General features: G+C 44.4%; 1 protein-coding gene across 1 annotated transcript in view; it reads left to right on the top strand.

Moving 5' to 3' along the window:
- Positions 1–11,088, top strand: part of VAV1 (vav guanine nucleotide exchange factor 1) — a 65,647-nt gene extending 54,559 nt beyond the window's left edge. Inside the window, exons 24-27 of the mRNA XM_069589363.1 lie at positions 2,065–2,152; positions 6,757–6,871; positions 8,835–8,986; positions 10,775–11,088. Coding sequence (XP_069445464.1) covers positions 2,065–2,152; positions 6,757–6,871; positions 8,835–8,986; positions 10,775–10,828 — 409 coding nt within the window. The 3' untranslated portion in view covers positions 10,829–11,088. The remainder of the gene's footprint in view (positions 1–2,064; positions 2,153–6,756; positions 6,872–8,834; positions 8,987–10,774) is intronic.
- The last annotated feature ends 2,669 nt before the right edge of the window (positions 11,089–13,757 follow it).

Below are 13,757 nucleotides of genomic sequence, written 5' to 3'. Positions count from 1 at the left end.
ATCAGCTCCTCCTCCCCCAGGTTGAGCAGGGGAGTTTTCTTGTCCCTGTGTGGTCTGCAAATTATTGTTCTTGTGAGCAGAGAGCATGTCCTAGGATTCATTAACTTACTGAGCTCACTGGGCAGGAGGTGGGGCTCATGCCACCATTGTTTTATTGTTTTGGGTCATGTCCCGAGCCTCTGTTACATGGCTGTGTGGCTAAGCAAGCCTGCTTGGTTTTGTGGTTAAGCAAATCTGCTTTCTTGAGTAATCATTAACTTACAGGGGTCTCCCATATTTTTCTATTTACAATCCCCTAGTGGGATTGACTGTTTAATCACCTACTTTGTCCCTTTACTCTGTCCTTGTCAAGATGATTGACTATTGTACGTTAACAACAGTCACTTTTATTGAGCTCCTGTAGGGTCCTGTGTGTTTTTAATTTTTGTTTTTTATTTCTTTTCATTGATTGGTAACCCACAGAAAAAAGATATGCTTCTTAAGCAAGGCTCTAAGGGGACATTAAGCGTACTCTTTGTGTTGTTCAGTGGCTATGCAGTGTCCGCCTCTTTGTGGCCCCATGGACTGCAACACACCAGGCTTCCCTGTCCTTCACCATCTCCCGGAGTTTGCTCCAACTCATGTCCATTGATCGGTCATGCCATAAGAGGCAGAAATGCAGTCTGGATCCAAGTCTTGCAGACCCTGGCTGTGCTGCCTTTCTGTTTGTTTTGGGTGCAGCTTCTTTCTTCTGGTGACTCGTTTCCTTGTTGGTTTTTTCATTTTGTCTTGTGATGATAAGTGGGGCTTTCCCCATGGGTATCTTTGCTGCTTGGGTCTCCAGAGATTTTGCATTTGCTTCCGTTGGGAATCACCAACAAGTTTACTTCTTTATCAGATTAAAATAGCTCTGTTTCATTCCTTAGTTTCCCAGTCTGTACAGGTGGTTTAAGTATAAATGCTAAACCCATAAGAAGGTGAAGTTAAGGTGATGAATTCTTAAGTGTGACTTCCCTATTTTGAGTCTGAGACAAACAAGCTTTCACATGGCCCCTGCTGTGCTGATGGGTGGAGTTTTTCTAGAACACCTTCTCCCCCCTGGGTTTTTGACATGATAGTCCAGCCTTTGGGAATGAAGGTGGGTCTCAGTGCCAACTCTCTACCCAACAAGGACACAATAACTCATCTCATATTTCTATGTGATCAAGATGTACGCTCTAGGGAATTCCCTGGTGGTCAGTTGGGGGCTGCCCTGCTTGCAATGTGGGAGACCCAGGTGTAATTCCTTGGTCAGAAAGATCCCCTGGAGAAGGAAATGGCAACTCACCCCAGTATTCTTGCCTGGAGAATTCCGTGGACAGAGGAGCCTGGTGGGCTACAGTCCACGGGGTCACAGAGTTGCACACGACTGAGCAACTAACACTTTTACTTTCCAGTGTCAGGACTGTTGAGGGCCCTCGTTGGATCCCTGGTTGGAGACCCTGCAAGCTGCATTGCCCAGCCAAAATTGAATTGACACAGACTTTTAAGTTTCATCCTCATTTTGTCCTTTGGGGGATTTCCCTTACATTTTTTTTTTTTTGTTTGTTTTTAAGAGTTCAGCATTCTTCTCTCAGCATTTCTAGGAGTGTTTTGAAGTAGGAGATTTTTTTTGGTTATCTAGTTCTTCATGTAAACAGAACCACTCCTGCCAATTCATGTCTTTTCCCGCCCTATTGGTGGGAATGGATTCTCTTCTACGCCCTTTAGATTCTATGGTCCTTTATATTGGTCGAAGTGGAGATTTCATTCAATCTATTCTAGAAGGATGCCTTGCTTACAGAGTCTATTTGACTTCTCAACAACCCCGAGTTAAAGAAGATGATTCCTATTACACAGAGGAAGAAATGAAGGCTTAGAACAGCAAAGTCTCCAGGGAAGGGATTCTGTTGGTTGCCAGTGGTTGCCTGTTCCCTCCAATAGCCAAGTACCCTTCTTCCTTGGTTGGGGCGGGAGGCTGGGGGTGGGCTGAGACGCGACAGGAAATGGGCCTGAATTCCCCGACTCAGGTCTCAGTGACATCTTGCTCTGTTTCCCTGCTTGCAGGTATAATGTTGAAGTCAAGCATATTAAAATCATGACAGCAGAAGGACTGTACCGGATTACAGAAAAGAAAGCTTTCAGGGGGCTTACGGTAAGGGTCAACCTGCCCCTAACCCCAGTCTTTCAGAGTCTAACTTGGACCCTCTCTGAAGCTCCACCTTAGGACCCCTTTTCCTCCATCCAGAATAACCGCTCCAAGAGGCACTATGGAGCAACTGGCTTTAAACTTGTTTTTCTTATCGCCAACAATGAGAATAATATTAACAACGGTAGCTTCAGTGATCACTTGCAAAGCACTTGTTAAGTGCCAGACATATTATCACTAGGACTGCAGGTCATTCGCTCAGCTCTGAGTTCCCATTTCACAGATGGGAGAAACTGAGGTTTAGTTCTCATCTGGTATCACAGAATGGCAGAGTCTCTGTTTTTGTCAGACATCAGGAGTTAGTTCTTTTTGTAAGGCAGACATAGAGACACAGACATAGAGAACCGGTGTGGAGAGACACCAAGGTGGGAAAGAGGGAGTGGGATGGACTGGGAGATTGGGACTGGCGTATATCCACTAACATGTGTGAAACAGAAGTGTAATGAGAGCCTGCTGTATAGCGCAGGGAGCTCTACTTAATGCTCTGTGGTGACCTAAATGGGAAGGAAATCCAAACAAGAGGGGAGATATATATATATACATATATACACATAGAGCTGATTCACCTTGCTGTATAGCAGAAATGAACACCACATTGTAAAGCAACTATACCCCAATTTAAAAAGATTTAGCTCTTCTTAACCTGTTTAATGACCATTTCATGGAGAATCCAGAGGCTTTTCAAGTGTTTTTGCTTCTATTTGTTGCCGTGCAATTTTGGGCTAGCTTTTAGACCTCTTAAGCCCATTGATAAGGTTCATGGATCCTACCTGTGGTTTGTGGATCCTTGAGGAGCTTTGAATTCTCTGGAAAAAAATCTAGAATTTTGCATATATCTGCATTTTTTTTTTTTTTGAGGAAGGTGTCTCAAATTTCATTTGAGCTTCAAACAGACCCTTAACTCCCCCAAAGGTTAGGGACTGTTCACTCATTCCACATATCTTTTTCTCCCCCAAACTTTTTGTTCTGAAAATTTTTCCTCCGTTTTTTTTATTTCTGAAAAATTACTGAGATGTTACTGGAATAGTGTCATGAATATCTGTGGGCCTTTCACCTGGTTTTACTGATTGATTGTTAATATTCTTCCTCTTTTGCTTTCTTTCTCTTCCTCTCTGCACACACACACACACACACATTTATTTTGCACTATTTAGGAGTAATTCACAGATATCAAGATCTTTCCTATAATTTAGAAAAATGGTACCAATGAACCTATTTGCAGGATATTAGAGACGAAGACATAGAGAACAGACTTGTGGGCACAGTGTGGGAAGGAGAAGGCGGGACAAACTGAGAGAGTAGCGTGGAAACATACCCACTGCCATGTGTAATGCTATGCTAAGTTGCTTCAGTCGTGTCCAACTCTTTACAACCCCATGGACTGTAGCCCGCCAGGCTCCTCTGTCCATGGGATTCCCCAGTCAAGAATACTAGAGTGTGTTGCCTGCCCTCTTCCAGAACCATGTGCAGAATAGATAGCTAATGGGAAGTTGCTGTATAACACAGAGAGATCACCCTGGTACTCTGATGGCCTAGAGAGGCAAGAAGGGGTAGAAGGTGGCAGGGAGATTCAAGAGGGAGGGGACGTAAGTACCCTTAGAGCAGATTCACATTGTTGTATGGCAGAAACCATACAACAACTTTGAAACAACTTTGGAAACAATTATCCTCCAATTAAAAATAAAATTTAAAAATTCTTCCTATAAATACTTTAGCATGCTTATCTGAAGGGCCAAGACACTTTTTTTCCCCTCACCACCGTATCATTATCACAGTCAGGGAGTTGAACATTGATACAAAATTATTACCTAATACAGTGCGTTTTCCAAGCTCCCTGATGGCCGCAATTACGTTTATTACAGCCTTTTCATCCCCAGGATGTAATCAGGGGACTCACGCATTGCATTCATGTCCTTAGTGTCTCTCTTAATTTTCGGGAGCTCCCCAGTCTTTTATTTATTTCTTTGATCTTTCATGACATTGGCGTTTTTTGTCTGTTTGTTTTCCAAGTGAGAGAATGTGTTAATCCAACAAAAATGAAATAAACAACCAGCGTTTTGAGTGTTTTTTCACACTTGTAATGAACTGGAAAAATATTTCAATTACATAAAACAACCATATTCTGTTAAAAAAAGCCACTCCCATCACCTATGACGTTGTCATTTTAAAAATAATTAAATGTATTTAGAAGGATAATTGCTTTATAGTATTGTATTGGTTTCTGCCAAACATCGGGCTTCCCTGATAGCTCAGTTGATAAAGAATCTGCCTGTAATGCAGAAGGCCCCGGTTCGATTCCTGGCTTGGGAAGATCTGTTGGAGAAGGGGTAGGCTACCCACTCCAGTATTCTTGGGCTTCCCTGGTGCCTCAGCTGGTAGAGAATCCACCTGGAATGTAGGGGACCTGGGTTCGATCCCTGGGTTGGGAAGATCCCCTGGAGAAGGGAAAGGCCATTCACTCCAGTATTCTGGCCTAGAGAATTCCATGGACTCTATAGTCCGTGGGGTTGCAAAGAGTTCGGGCATGACTAAGCAACTTTCACTGCCAAACATGAACACGAATCAAGACACTGGCATTTTTGAAGTCTAGAACTCCTAAACATATAAAATATTTTGTTTTGCAAAATGTCCCTTAATTTTGACTTGCCTTTTCCCCCACTTTTAGGATGAGCTTGAACATTTCTGGGAGAAATAGTCATAAATGACACACATCTGACTCTTGAATTCAGATGAGTCTTATTATAGAGACTGGCCTTCCCTTGTGACTCGATTGGTAAAGAATCCAGCTGCAATTTGGGAGACCTGGGTTCAGTTGCTGGGTTGGGAAGATCCCTGGGAGAAGGGAAAGGCTACCCACTCCAGTATTCTGGCCTGGAGAATTCCGTGAACTGTACAGTCCATCGGGTTGCAAAAAGTTAGACATGACTGAGTGACTTTCACACATTCACACAGAGACCAGCTTTTGGCTACTACACTCTATCATTTGTCCTAGGACTGAATTCTGGATCTGTCCTTTTCTAGCTGTATGACCCTGGATGAGCCTTCTTTGTGACTCAGTTTCTCCATCTATAAAATAGGGGACTCATCAATGTATTTACCTCCCATGATTATTAAGAGATTTAAAAAAATATTTATTTTTTAAAACTAAAAAAATTGGGGCTGAGTCTTCATTTCTGTGCTCACTTTTCTCTACTTGCAGCAGGCAGGGGCTAGACTCTAGTTGAGGTGCGCAAGCTTCTCATTGTGGTGGCTTCTCTTGTTGCAGAGCCTCAGAAGGCTCATGCGCTTCAGTAGTTGTGGCACATGGGCTCAGCACTTGCAGCTCCTGGACTCTAGAGCACAGGCTCAGTAGTTGTGGCGCAGGGGTTTAGTTGCTCCGTGGCATATGGGATCCTCTTGGATCAGGGATTGAACCCATGTCTCCCGCACTGGCAGGCAGACTCTTTACCATTGAGCCACCAGTTCAGTTCAGTTCAGTTCAGTCGCTCAGTCGTGTCCGACTCTTTGCCACCCCATGAATCGCAGCACGCCAGGCCTCCCTGTCCATCATCTACTCCCGGAGTTCACTCAGACTCACGTCCATCGAGTCGGTGATGCCATCCAGCCATCTCATCCTCTGTCGTCCCCTTTTCCTCCTGCCCCCAATCCCTCCCAGCATCAGGGTCTTTTCCAATGAGTCAACTCTTCGCACAAGGTGGCCAAAGTATTGGAGTTTCAGCTTCAGCATCAGTCTTTCCAATGAACACCCAAGGACTGACCTCCTTTAGAATGGACTGGTTGGACCTCCTTGCAGTCCAAGGGACTCTCAAGAGTCTTCTCCAACACCACAGTTCAAAAGCATCAATTCTTTGGCGCTCAGCCTTCTTCACAGTCCAACTCTCACATCCATACATGACCACAGGAAAAACCATAGCCTTGACTAGATGGACATTTGTTGATAAAGTAATATCTCTGCTTTTCAATAACTATCTGAGCCACCAGAGAAGCCCCTAAATATTTATTTTTAATCAGTGGATAATTTCTTGACAATGTTGTGTTGGTGTCTGCCATACAGTAATGTGAATCAGCCATAAATATGCACAGATCTCCTCCCCCTTGAGCCTCCCTTCCACCCCTCTAGGTTATTAAGAGATTTTGATGATGTGTGGTTGCACACTGACCAGCACACAGTAGTTGCTTCATAAATAACATTTATTATTATTACAATTATCTGTAAAAATAGAGCTCTTGATGCCCAGAGGGTGGAGGGGGGTTTGGTTTTGGTGAACTGGTCATCAAGCAAGTTGATTATTTGGTAAGGTTGTCATTAAACAAACTGGATATTAGGAGAACTGTCTTGAAACAATGTGATTTCTTCCCCATAAAATGGTCCTGGCCTCTGGGAAGGGAGTCAGCTCCCTGTCACAGGGAGCTTTCAAGGAGTCTGTTGCCAGGGAGTGCAGAAGAGGGGTCTGTTTCACACAAGAAGTTGGACGTGGTTCCTTCCAGCTCTGCCTCCCTCCCTTGTGGGCTGGCCCTCTGGAAGAGCATCTGTCCCGTTCTCTTTCTAGGAGCTGGTGGAATTCTACCAGCAGAACTCTCTGAAGGATTGCTTCAAGTCACTGGACACCACCCTGCAGTTCCCCTTCAAGGAGCCTGAGAGGAGAGCCATTAGCAAACCACCAGGTAGGAGGCCTCCAGATGGGGCCTGTAGTGCCAGCTCCTTCCTGTTGTGGAGGGAACACTGGGGGATGCTGAGGACGTTGCTTCCAGTGGGCATGGAGAAGTCCTGTCTGTAAAAGAGCCTGAACTCCTTCCCACTTCCAGTTTGTCCCTTTGCTCCTGAGAGATCTGCATATCCATTTGCTTGGATGAAAGGGGTTACTTTCATATTTGGGAAAATGAAGATACAAGAAACCAGGAGGGTGCTCATCTGTATCTTTTAAGCCTTTAATTTTGTATTAAATCAGGTATTAATCAGTATCGATAACCTTCTCCTGGGCTTCCCTGGTGGCTCAGATGGTAAAGAATCTGCCTGCAATGCAGGAGACCCGGGTTCTATCCCTGGGTCAGGAAGAGCCCCTGGAGAAGGGAATGGCTACCCGCTCCAGTGTTCTTGTTGGGATAATCCCATGGATAGAGAAGCCTGGCGGGCTACAATCCATGGAGTCATAGATAGAGAGTTGGACACGACTGAGTGACTAAAGCAATGATAAACTTTCTCCCATAGAAAGGCAAGATCTTTAGCACTCTCTTACTTCTGTTTTCCTTTGTATAGCTTACTAACCTGGTTTGTTGAAATTTTCTGGAATGTTGGCTGTGGTTTTCTGTGAATGAAAACAATCATGCCTTACATTTTAGGAATTCTTTCTTCACCATTGCATTTCAGTTTGCAGAGTTGTTATCAAGCATTGTTTAAACTGTCTACATTTCTTATTTTCCATGTTTTCCTTCATTTTTAAAATTCCTTATTCTGATTCAAATTTTATTTTGCTGGAGTGCATTCTGGAGTACATTTAGTGGGTGGTGGAGTTTCTGAATTCTTACCTGTCCAGAAAAAAATTTTAAGATGGATTTAAAAATCAATGATTACAGTTCCCACTGAAAGAGCTATATTTTTGAGAAAGCAACACCAGCGCAACATCAGGACTCTAAGATGAAAATTGTCCTTGTTCTCATCACTCAATCAAATGTTTTTGTCTGCACACTTCTTATTGGAAAATATATTCCATCAGCCTATCTGCAGAAATACTACAGACTGATTTTCTACAATATCACTTAATATCATACTTTGAGTTTTCCTGTGTCCTTTTCCCCCTTGCTTATCTTTCTCTCTCTTTTCTTGTTTCAAAAAAAAAAACAAAACTATTTGTTTATTTATTTGGCTGTGCTGGGTCTTAGTTCGGCACCCAGGATCTTCCATTTTCATTGTGACCTCCAGGATCTTTTTAGTTGTGACATGCGGAATCTTGAGGTGTGGCATGTGACCACTTAGTTGTGACATGTGGGATCCAGTTCCCTGCCCAAGGATTGAACCTGGGCCCCCCGCATTGGGAGCACAGAATCTTAGCCACTGGGTCACCAAAGGAAGCCCCTCTCCTTCTCTTTTTTAACTCTTAGACCTCCTTAATATAATTAATATTATCTAGAATGGAAATTTCCACATCTTTCTTCTGTTTCTCTTACTATGAATATATGTGTGTGTTTGTTAGTTGCTCAGTCATGTCCAACTCTTTGTGACCCCATGGACTGTAGCCCACCAGGCTCCTCTGTCCATGGAATTTTCCAGGCAAGAATACTGGAGTGGGTTGCCATTTCCTCCTCCAGGGGATCTTCCCGACCAAGGGTCTCCTGCATCGCAAACTGTTCTTTACCATCTGAGCCACCAGGAAAGCATGAATAGATACAAAACATTTTAAAGATCATATATGGTATTATCCTCTAAATTTGCACGCTGGTTGGGCTGGATGATTCTGGGAAGACAACTGTCTTCCCTCAGAACACAGGGTGCCCAACACTCAGTTGAAAAAAGCATTGAGGGGTCATTTATCCCAGCGCATTCTCCTGAGAGCATTGTCCTCTGCAGGTGGTGGGTGGGTGGAAGGGCACTGCTCGGAGCTGTTTCCCATGTCTGCTCTCTGCCATACAGCCGGGAGCACCAAGTACTTTGGCACGGCCAAAGCCCGCTATGACTTCTGCGCCCGGGACCGATCAGAGCTGTCCCTCAAAGAGGGCGACATTATCAAGATCCTTAACAAGAAGGGGCAGCAGGGCTGGTGGCGAGGGGAGATCTACGGCCGGGTGAGTTGGGGCAGGGCTCGGCAGTTACAGTGGGGCTGTCCTGGATGGTGGACTGGGGAGGGTGGGCAAGGGGGGTGTCCCTGGTTGGAAAGGAGGAAGGGAGAGAGATTTCATGTATGCATCTTGCATTTATTTATTGAGCACCTACTATGTGCCATTCTGCTGGGTGCCGAGGAGGCACAAAAGAGCACAGCGCCATCACTGCCCTACGAAACTCATAGTTTAGTGGGAAGTGTGGAACTGTGAACACACCCTCGTAAGAGCGAGCGGTCAAGATTGAGATGGGGAACCCCTGACTCACCCTGGATGAGGTCAGGACACCTGAGAGGCAAGCTGATCACTGAGGGATGAGTAAAGTTAGCCAGGTAAAAAGTCACAGTCGGGGGCGGGGAGGGGGACCAGTGTGTTTTGCAAACAAACATCATGTGCAAAGGCCCTGGGGCGAGAGAGTCAATGGCATGTTTGGGGGAACCTGAAGGGAGGAATTTGTCTTATTCACGTCAGTGTCACCAGTGCCTAGAACAGTGACTGTCACGTAGTTGCTCAGTATTTATTGAATGCATGCAGAGGCAGACCAGCTGCTTTTGCCTTCTGCGTTCTTTGCCTGAATTTGGACTTTCAGGCGGGAACTCAAATTTTCTCAGAAAGCTTTGCTTCTCTTTGCTTGTTATTTTCGCCTCACAAAGGCGGAGAGTCGTCTTTATTTCACCTGCTGATGAATTTCTAGTCTCCAGCCTATTGCCTTGCTTGTATCAGTTTCTCAAAAAATTCTTGTTGAACGAAGATAAGGACAGAGGTTAGGAGCTTAAATTCTACCAGAGGGAAACATGAAAAGTGACCTCTGGATAATTGCTTAGGAGAACAGTTTTAGGAGCCATAGAAGGTAAATTTATTGTGCGATGGAGGACAAACAGAGTGTGAGGGAGCCTTCTGGGGTGTTTAGGAAGGTCTGGGCTATGAAGAATTCATCCACCCATCCACCCATCCATCCATCCATTGTTCTATCCATCCATCATTTTGTCCATCCATACATTGTTCACCCATCCATCCATCATTCCATCCATTCATCCATCCACTCATCATTCTGTCACTCATCCATCATTCCATCCATCCATCCTTTGCTTTCCATCCATTGTTCTATCCATCCATCATTTTGTCCATCCATACATTGTTCACCCATCCATCCATCATTCCATCCATTCATCCATCCACTCATCATTCTGTCACTCATCCATCATTCCATCCATCCATCCTTTGCTCATCCATCCATTCATCTTTCCAACATCCATCCATCATTCCATTCATCCATCCATTGTTCATCCATCCATCTATCTTTTCAACAAATATTTGTTACGTATATACTGTGTTCCAGGAACTATTCTAGGTTTTTGGAACTCAGTGATGAATAAGACAGACAAAAATCCCTGCCCTGTTGTAGTGAAAGGAGGGGGAACAGAGAAAAGTCCATAAATAAGTAACATGTATAATCAATTAGATGGTGAAAAGTGTTACGGAAAAGTAGTAAGTGGAGGTGAGGAGTGTCGGGGTGGGTGAGGTTTGCAGTGCTTAAATAGGATGGTTAGAAGTCCTTATGCATAAGGTGACGCATGAGTAAAGGACAGGAGGGTGGGGGTCGGCTGAGGGTGTATCCGGGGAGGTACTTTCTGGGGTAGAAGGTGTGGCAGGGGCAAAGGCCCCGAGGTAGGAGGAAACCTGGCTGTTCCTGTCAAGGAGCAGCGGGAGAATGTGCAGAGAGGCCGCCCTGACTGCTTCCCCGTCTCTTTCCAGGTTGGCTGGTTCCCCTCCAACTATGTGGAAGAGGACTATTCTGAGTACTGCTGAGCCTTGGCACATTGGCAGAGAGACAAGAGATTCCAGGCTCCAAGCCCAGGATGAACAGGCAGTGGGGCCAGGAGCTGGGACAGATCCTGGTGGGCTGAGAGTCCGCGGACTGTGGAGGGCTAGCGTCCAGCTGGCAGGGCTCCAGGGATGATGCCCTGCCATGGTTAATTTATAACACATGCATTTCCTCTTGGGTCCCCTTGAGAAGGTGGGGCTCCAGGCAACTACTTCCAATAAAATGATGAATGGATGGACTGTCAGACCTGCAAGGGGAATGGTGGGAGAGGGAGTTGGGACAGGCACAAGCCCCCATGCCTGCTTTCCAGCTCTGTCACCTTTCTCTGTCATCTAAAATAAGCCCTCTAGGACTTAGAGAATGAACTTCTGGTTGCCGGTGGTGTGGGGTGGTGGGGGGGAGGATGGGAGGGAGGGATAGTTAGGGAGTTTGGGATGGATATTACACACTGCTGTATTTAAAATGGATAACCAATAGGGACCTGCTGTGTGTAGCACATGGAACTCCACTGCTCAAGGTTGGGTGGCAGCCTGGATGGGAGGGGAGTTTGGGGGAGAATGGACATGGGTATATATATGGCTGGGTCCCTTCACTATTCACTTGAAACTATCACAACATTGTTTGTTAATTGGCTATACCTAAATAGAAATTAAAAAAGTTTAGAGTATAAAAACAAATAAGGCCTGAAATATGGAAATGGGACTCCTATGTGGCAGGAAAGAATTTTACACTCACAGATTGTTGCTGTTCGGCCACTAAGCTGTGTCTGATTCTTTGTAGCCCCATGGACTGCAGCACGCCAGGCTTCCCTGTCTTTCACCATCTCGTGGAGTTTGCTCAAATTCATATCCATCGAGTCGGTGATGCTACCCAACCATCTCATGCTCTGTTGTCCCCTTCTTCTCCTGTCCTCAATCTTTACAGCATCAGGGGCTTTTCCAATGAGTCAGATCTTCGTTACAGAAGGCCAAAGTATTGGAGCTTCAGCTTCAGTATCAGTCCTTCCAATGAATATTCAGGGTTGATTTCCTTTAGGACTGACTGGTTTGATCTTGTTGCTATCCAGAGTCCAAGACTCTTGCTCAAGGATCTTCTCAAGCACCGTAATTTGAAAGCAAAAATTCCTCGACGCTCAGCCTTCTTTATGGTCCAGCTCTCACATGTGTACATGACTACTGGAAAAACCGTAGCTTTGGCTATGTGGACCTTTGTCGGCAAAGGTTGCTTTACAATGTTATGTTAGTTTCTACTGTACAGCAACGTGAATCAGCTATGTGTATGCATGTGTCCCCTCTTTTTTGGATTTCCTTCCCATTTAAGTCACCACAGAGCACTGTGTAGAGTTCCAGCTGCTGTACAGAAGATTCTCATTATTTACCTATTTTACACACAGTATTGATAGCGTGTATATGTGAGTCCTAACCTCCCAGTTCATCCCACCCTCCCTCCTTTCCCCCTTGGTGTCCATTCGTTTCTTCTCGGCATCTGTATCTTTGTTTCTGTTTTGTGAGTATGATCATCTATACCATTTTTATGGATCCCACATACATGTGTTAATATACAATATTTGTTTTCCTCTGTCTGACTTCACTCTGTATGACAGGCTCCAGGTCCATCCATGTCAAAAATATGGGACGCTTGACAAATTTGCTGTCATCCTTGCACAGGTGCTGTTCCAGTTTTAATATTTGTGCTGCTGATGTGAGCACCAGAATCTTTCCTTAGGCTTTTGAAACCCCGGAAATCACATCTTTGGTAGATTTCCTGAAGAAATAACTCTTAGGAGAAAAAAAATCTGTCACCTTGGGCTGAGTGTTGCTACTGTAACAAATGATTTCTCATCTCAACGTCGCATAATTCTTTCATGCACTGGCTTCAACTCTGCTGAAGAAGAAGCTTCTGGAAGGAGAAGGCACTGCAGCCTTGGGACGTGCCAGGCTTGTGGCAGGAGTAACAGAGAAATGACTGGACCACTCGGCGGTTTTCTCGTATTCTTGGGAATGAAAAGAAGACATCTCATTGGCCAGAGCAACATCAGTTGGCAAAGGTTTACTCCTCAACCAGGGAGAAGCAGTGAATACACGGAATAAAATCAGAACCTGCCAGAAGCCCTTTCTATCGTTCCTTCATTAATTCATTGACTTATTCACTCGTGTGATAAGAAGGAATCTGTGATGCTGACTGTATTTGAAGATGGGTTCTTTAAAGAGCTAATTAAGTTAAAGTGACGTCATTAGGGTGGACCCTAAGTCAATGGGGCTAGTGTCCTTCTAAGGATTGGGATGCACCATCAACACCATCAACAGATGAATGGCTAAAGACGTGTACACACACACACACACACACACACACACACACTGGAATACTACTCAACCATAATACAAATGGAATCTTGTCATCTACAGCCACATGGATGGACCTAAAGATTACCATACTAAGCAAAGTGAATCAGAAAAAATAAAATACTGTATAATATCACTTATCCATGGAAACTAAAAAAAAAGCCCCACAATTATTTATTTACAAAATAGAAACAGACTCATAGATTTAAAAAACCTGTGGTTACCAAAGGGCAAAGAGGGATGAGAGAGATAAATCAGGTGTATGAGATTAACATCTACAGACTGTATAAAATAGGCAAACAATAAGGACCTACTCTATAGTATAGGGAACTGTGCTCAATATCTTGTAACAATCTATATGGGAAGAAATCCGAAAAAAAGTATGTATAACTGAATCACTTTGCTGTACCCCTGGAACTAACACAATACTGTAAATCAGCTATACTTCAATTTGAAAAACAGAAAAATGGGGTGGGTCTAGGGGAAAGAGAAATGAATGTGAGCCTTGTAGGTTCTGAAAATTACCAGGAGTTTACTGTGCTCAGAGAGGGAGGGAGAGAGTAAGGGGTTG

This window comes from Ovis canadensis, chromosome 5 (genome assembly GCF_042477335.2).
Source record: "Ovis canadensis isolate MfBH-ARS-UI-01 breed Bighorn chromosome 5, ARS-UI_OviCan_v2, whole genome shotgun sequence".
NCBI classification, from domain to species: Eukaryota; Metazoa; Chordata; class Mammalia; order Artiodactyla; family Bovidae; genus Ovis; species Ovis canadensis.
Note: the sequence above shows the minus strand (reverse complement) of the source record. Positions and strands in the feature narration are given on the sequence as shown.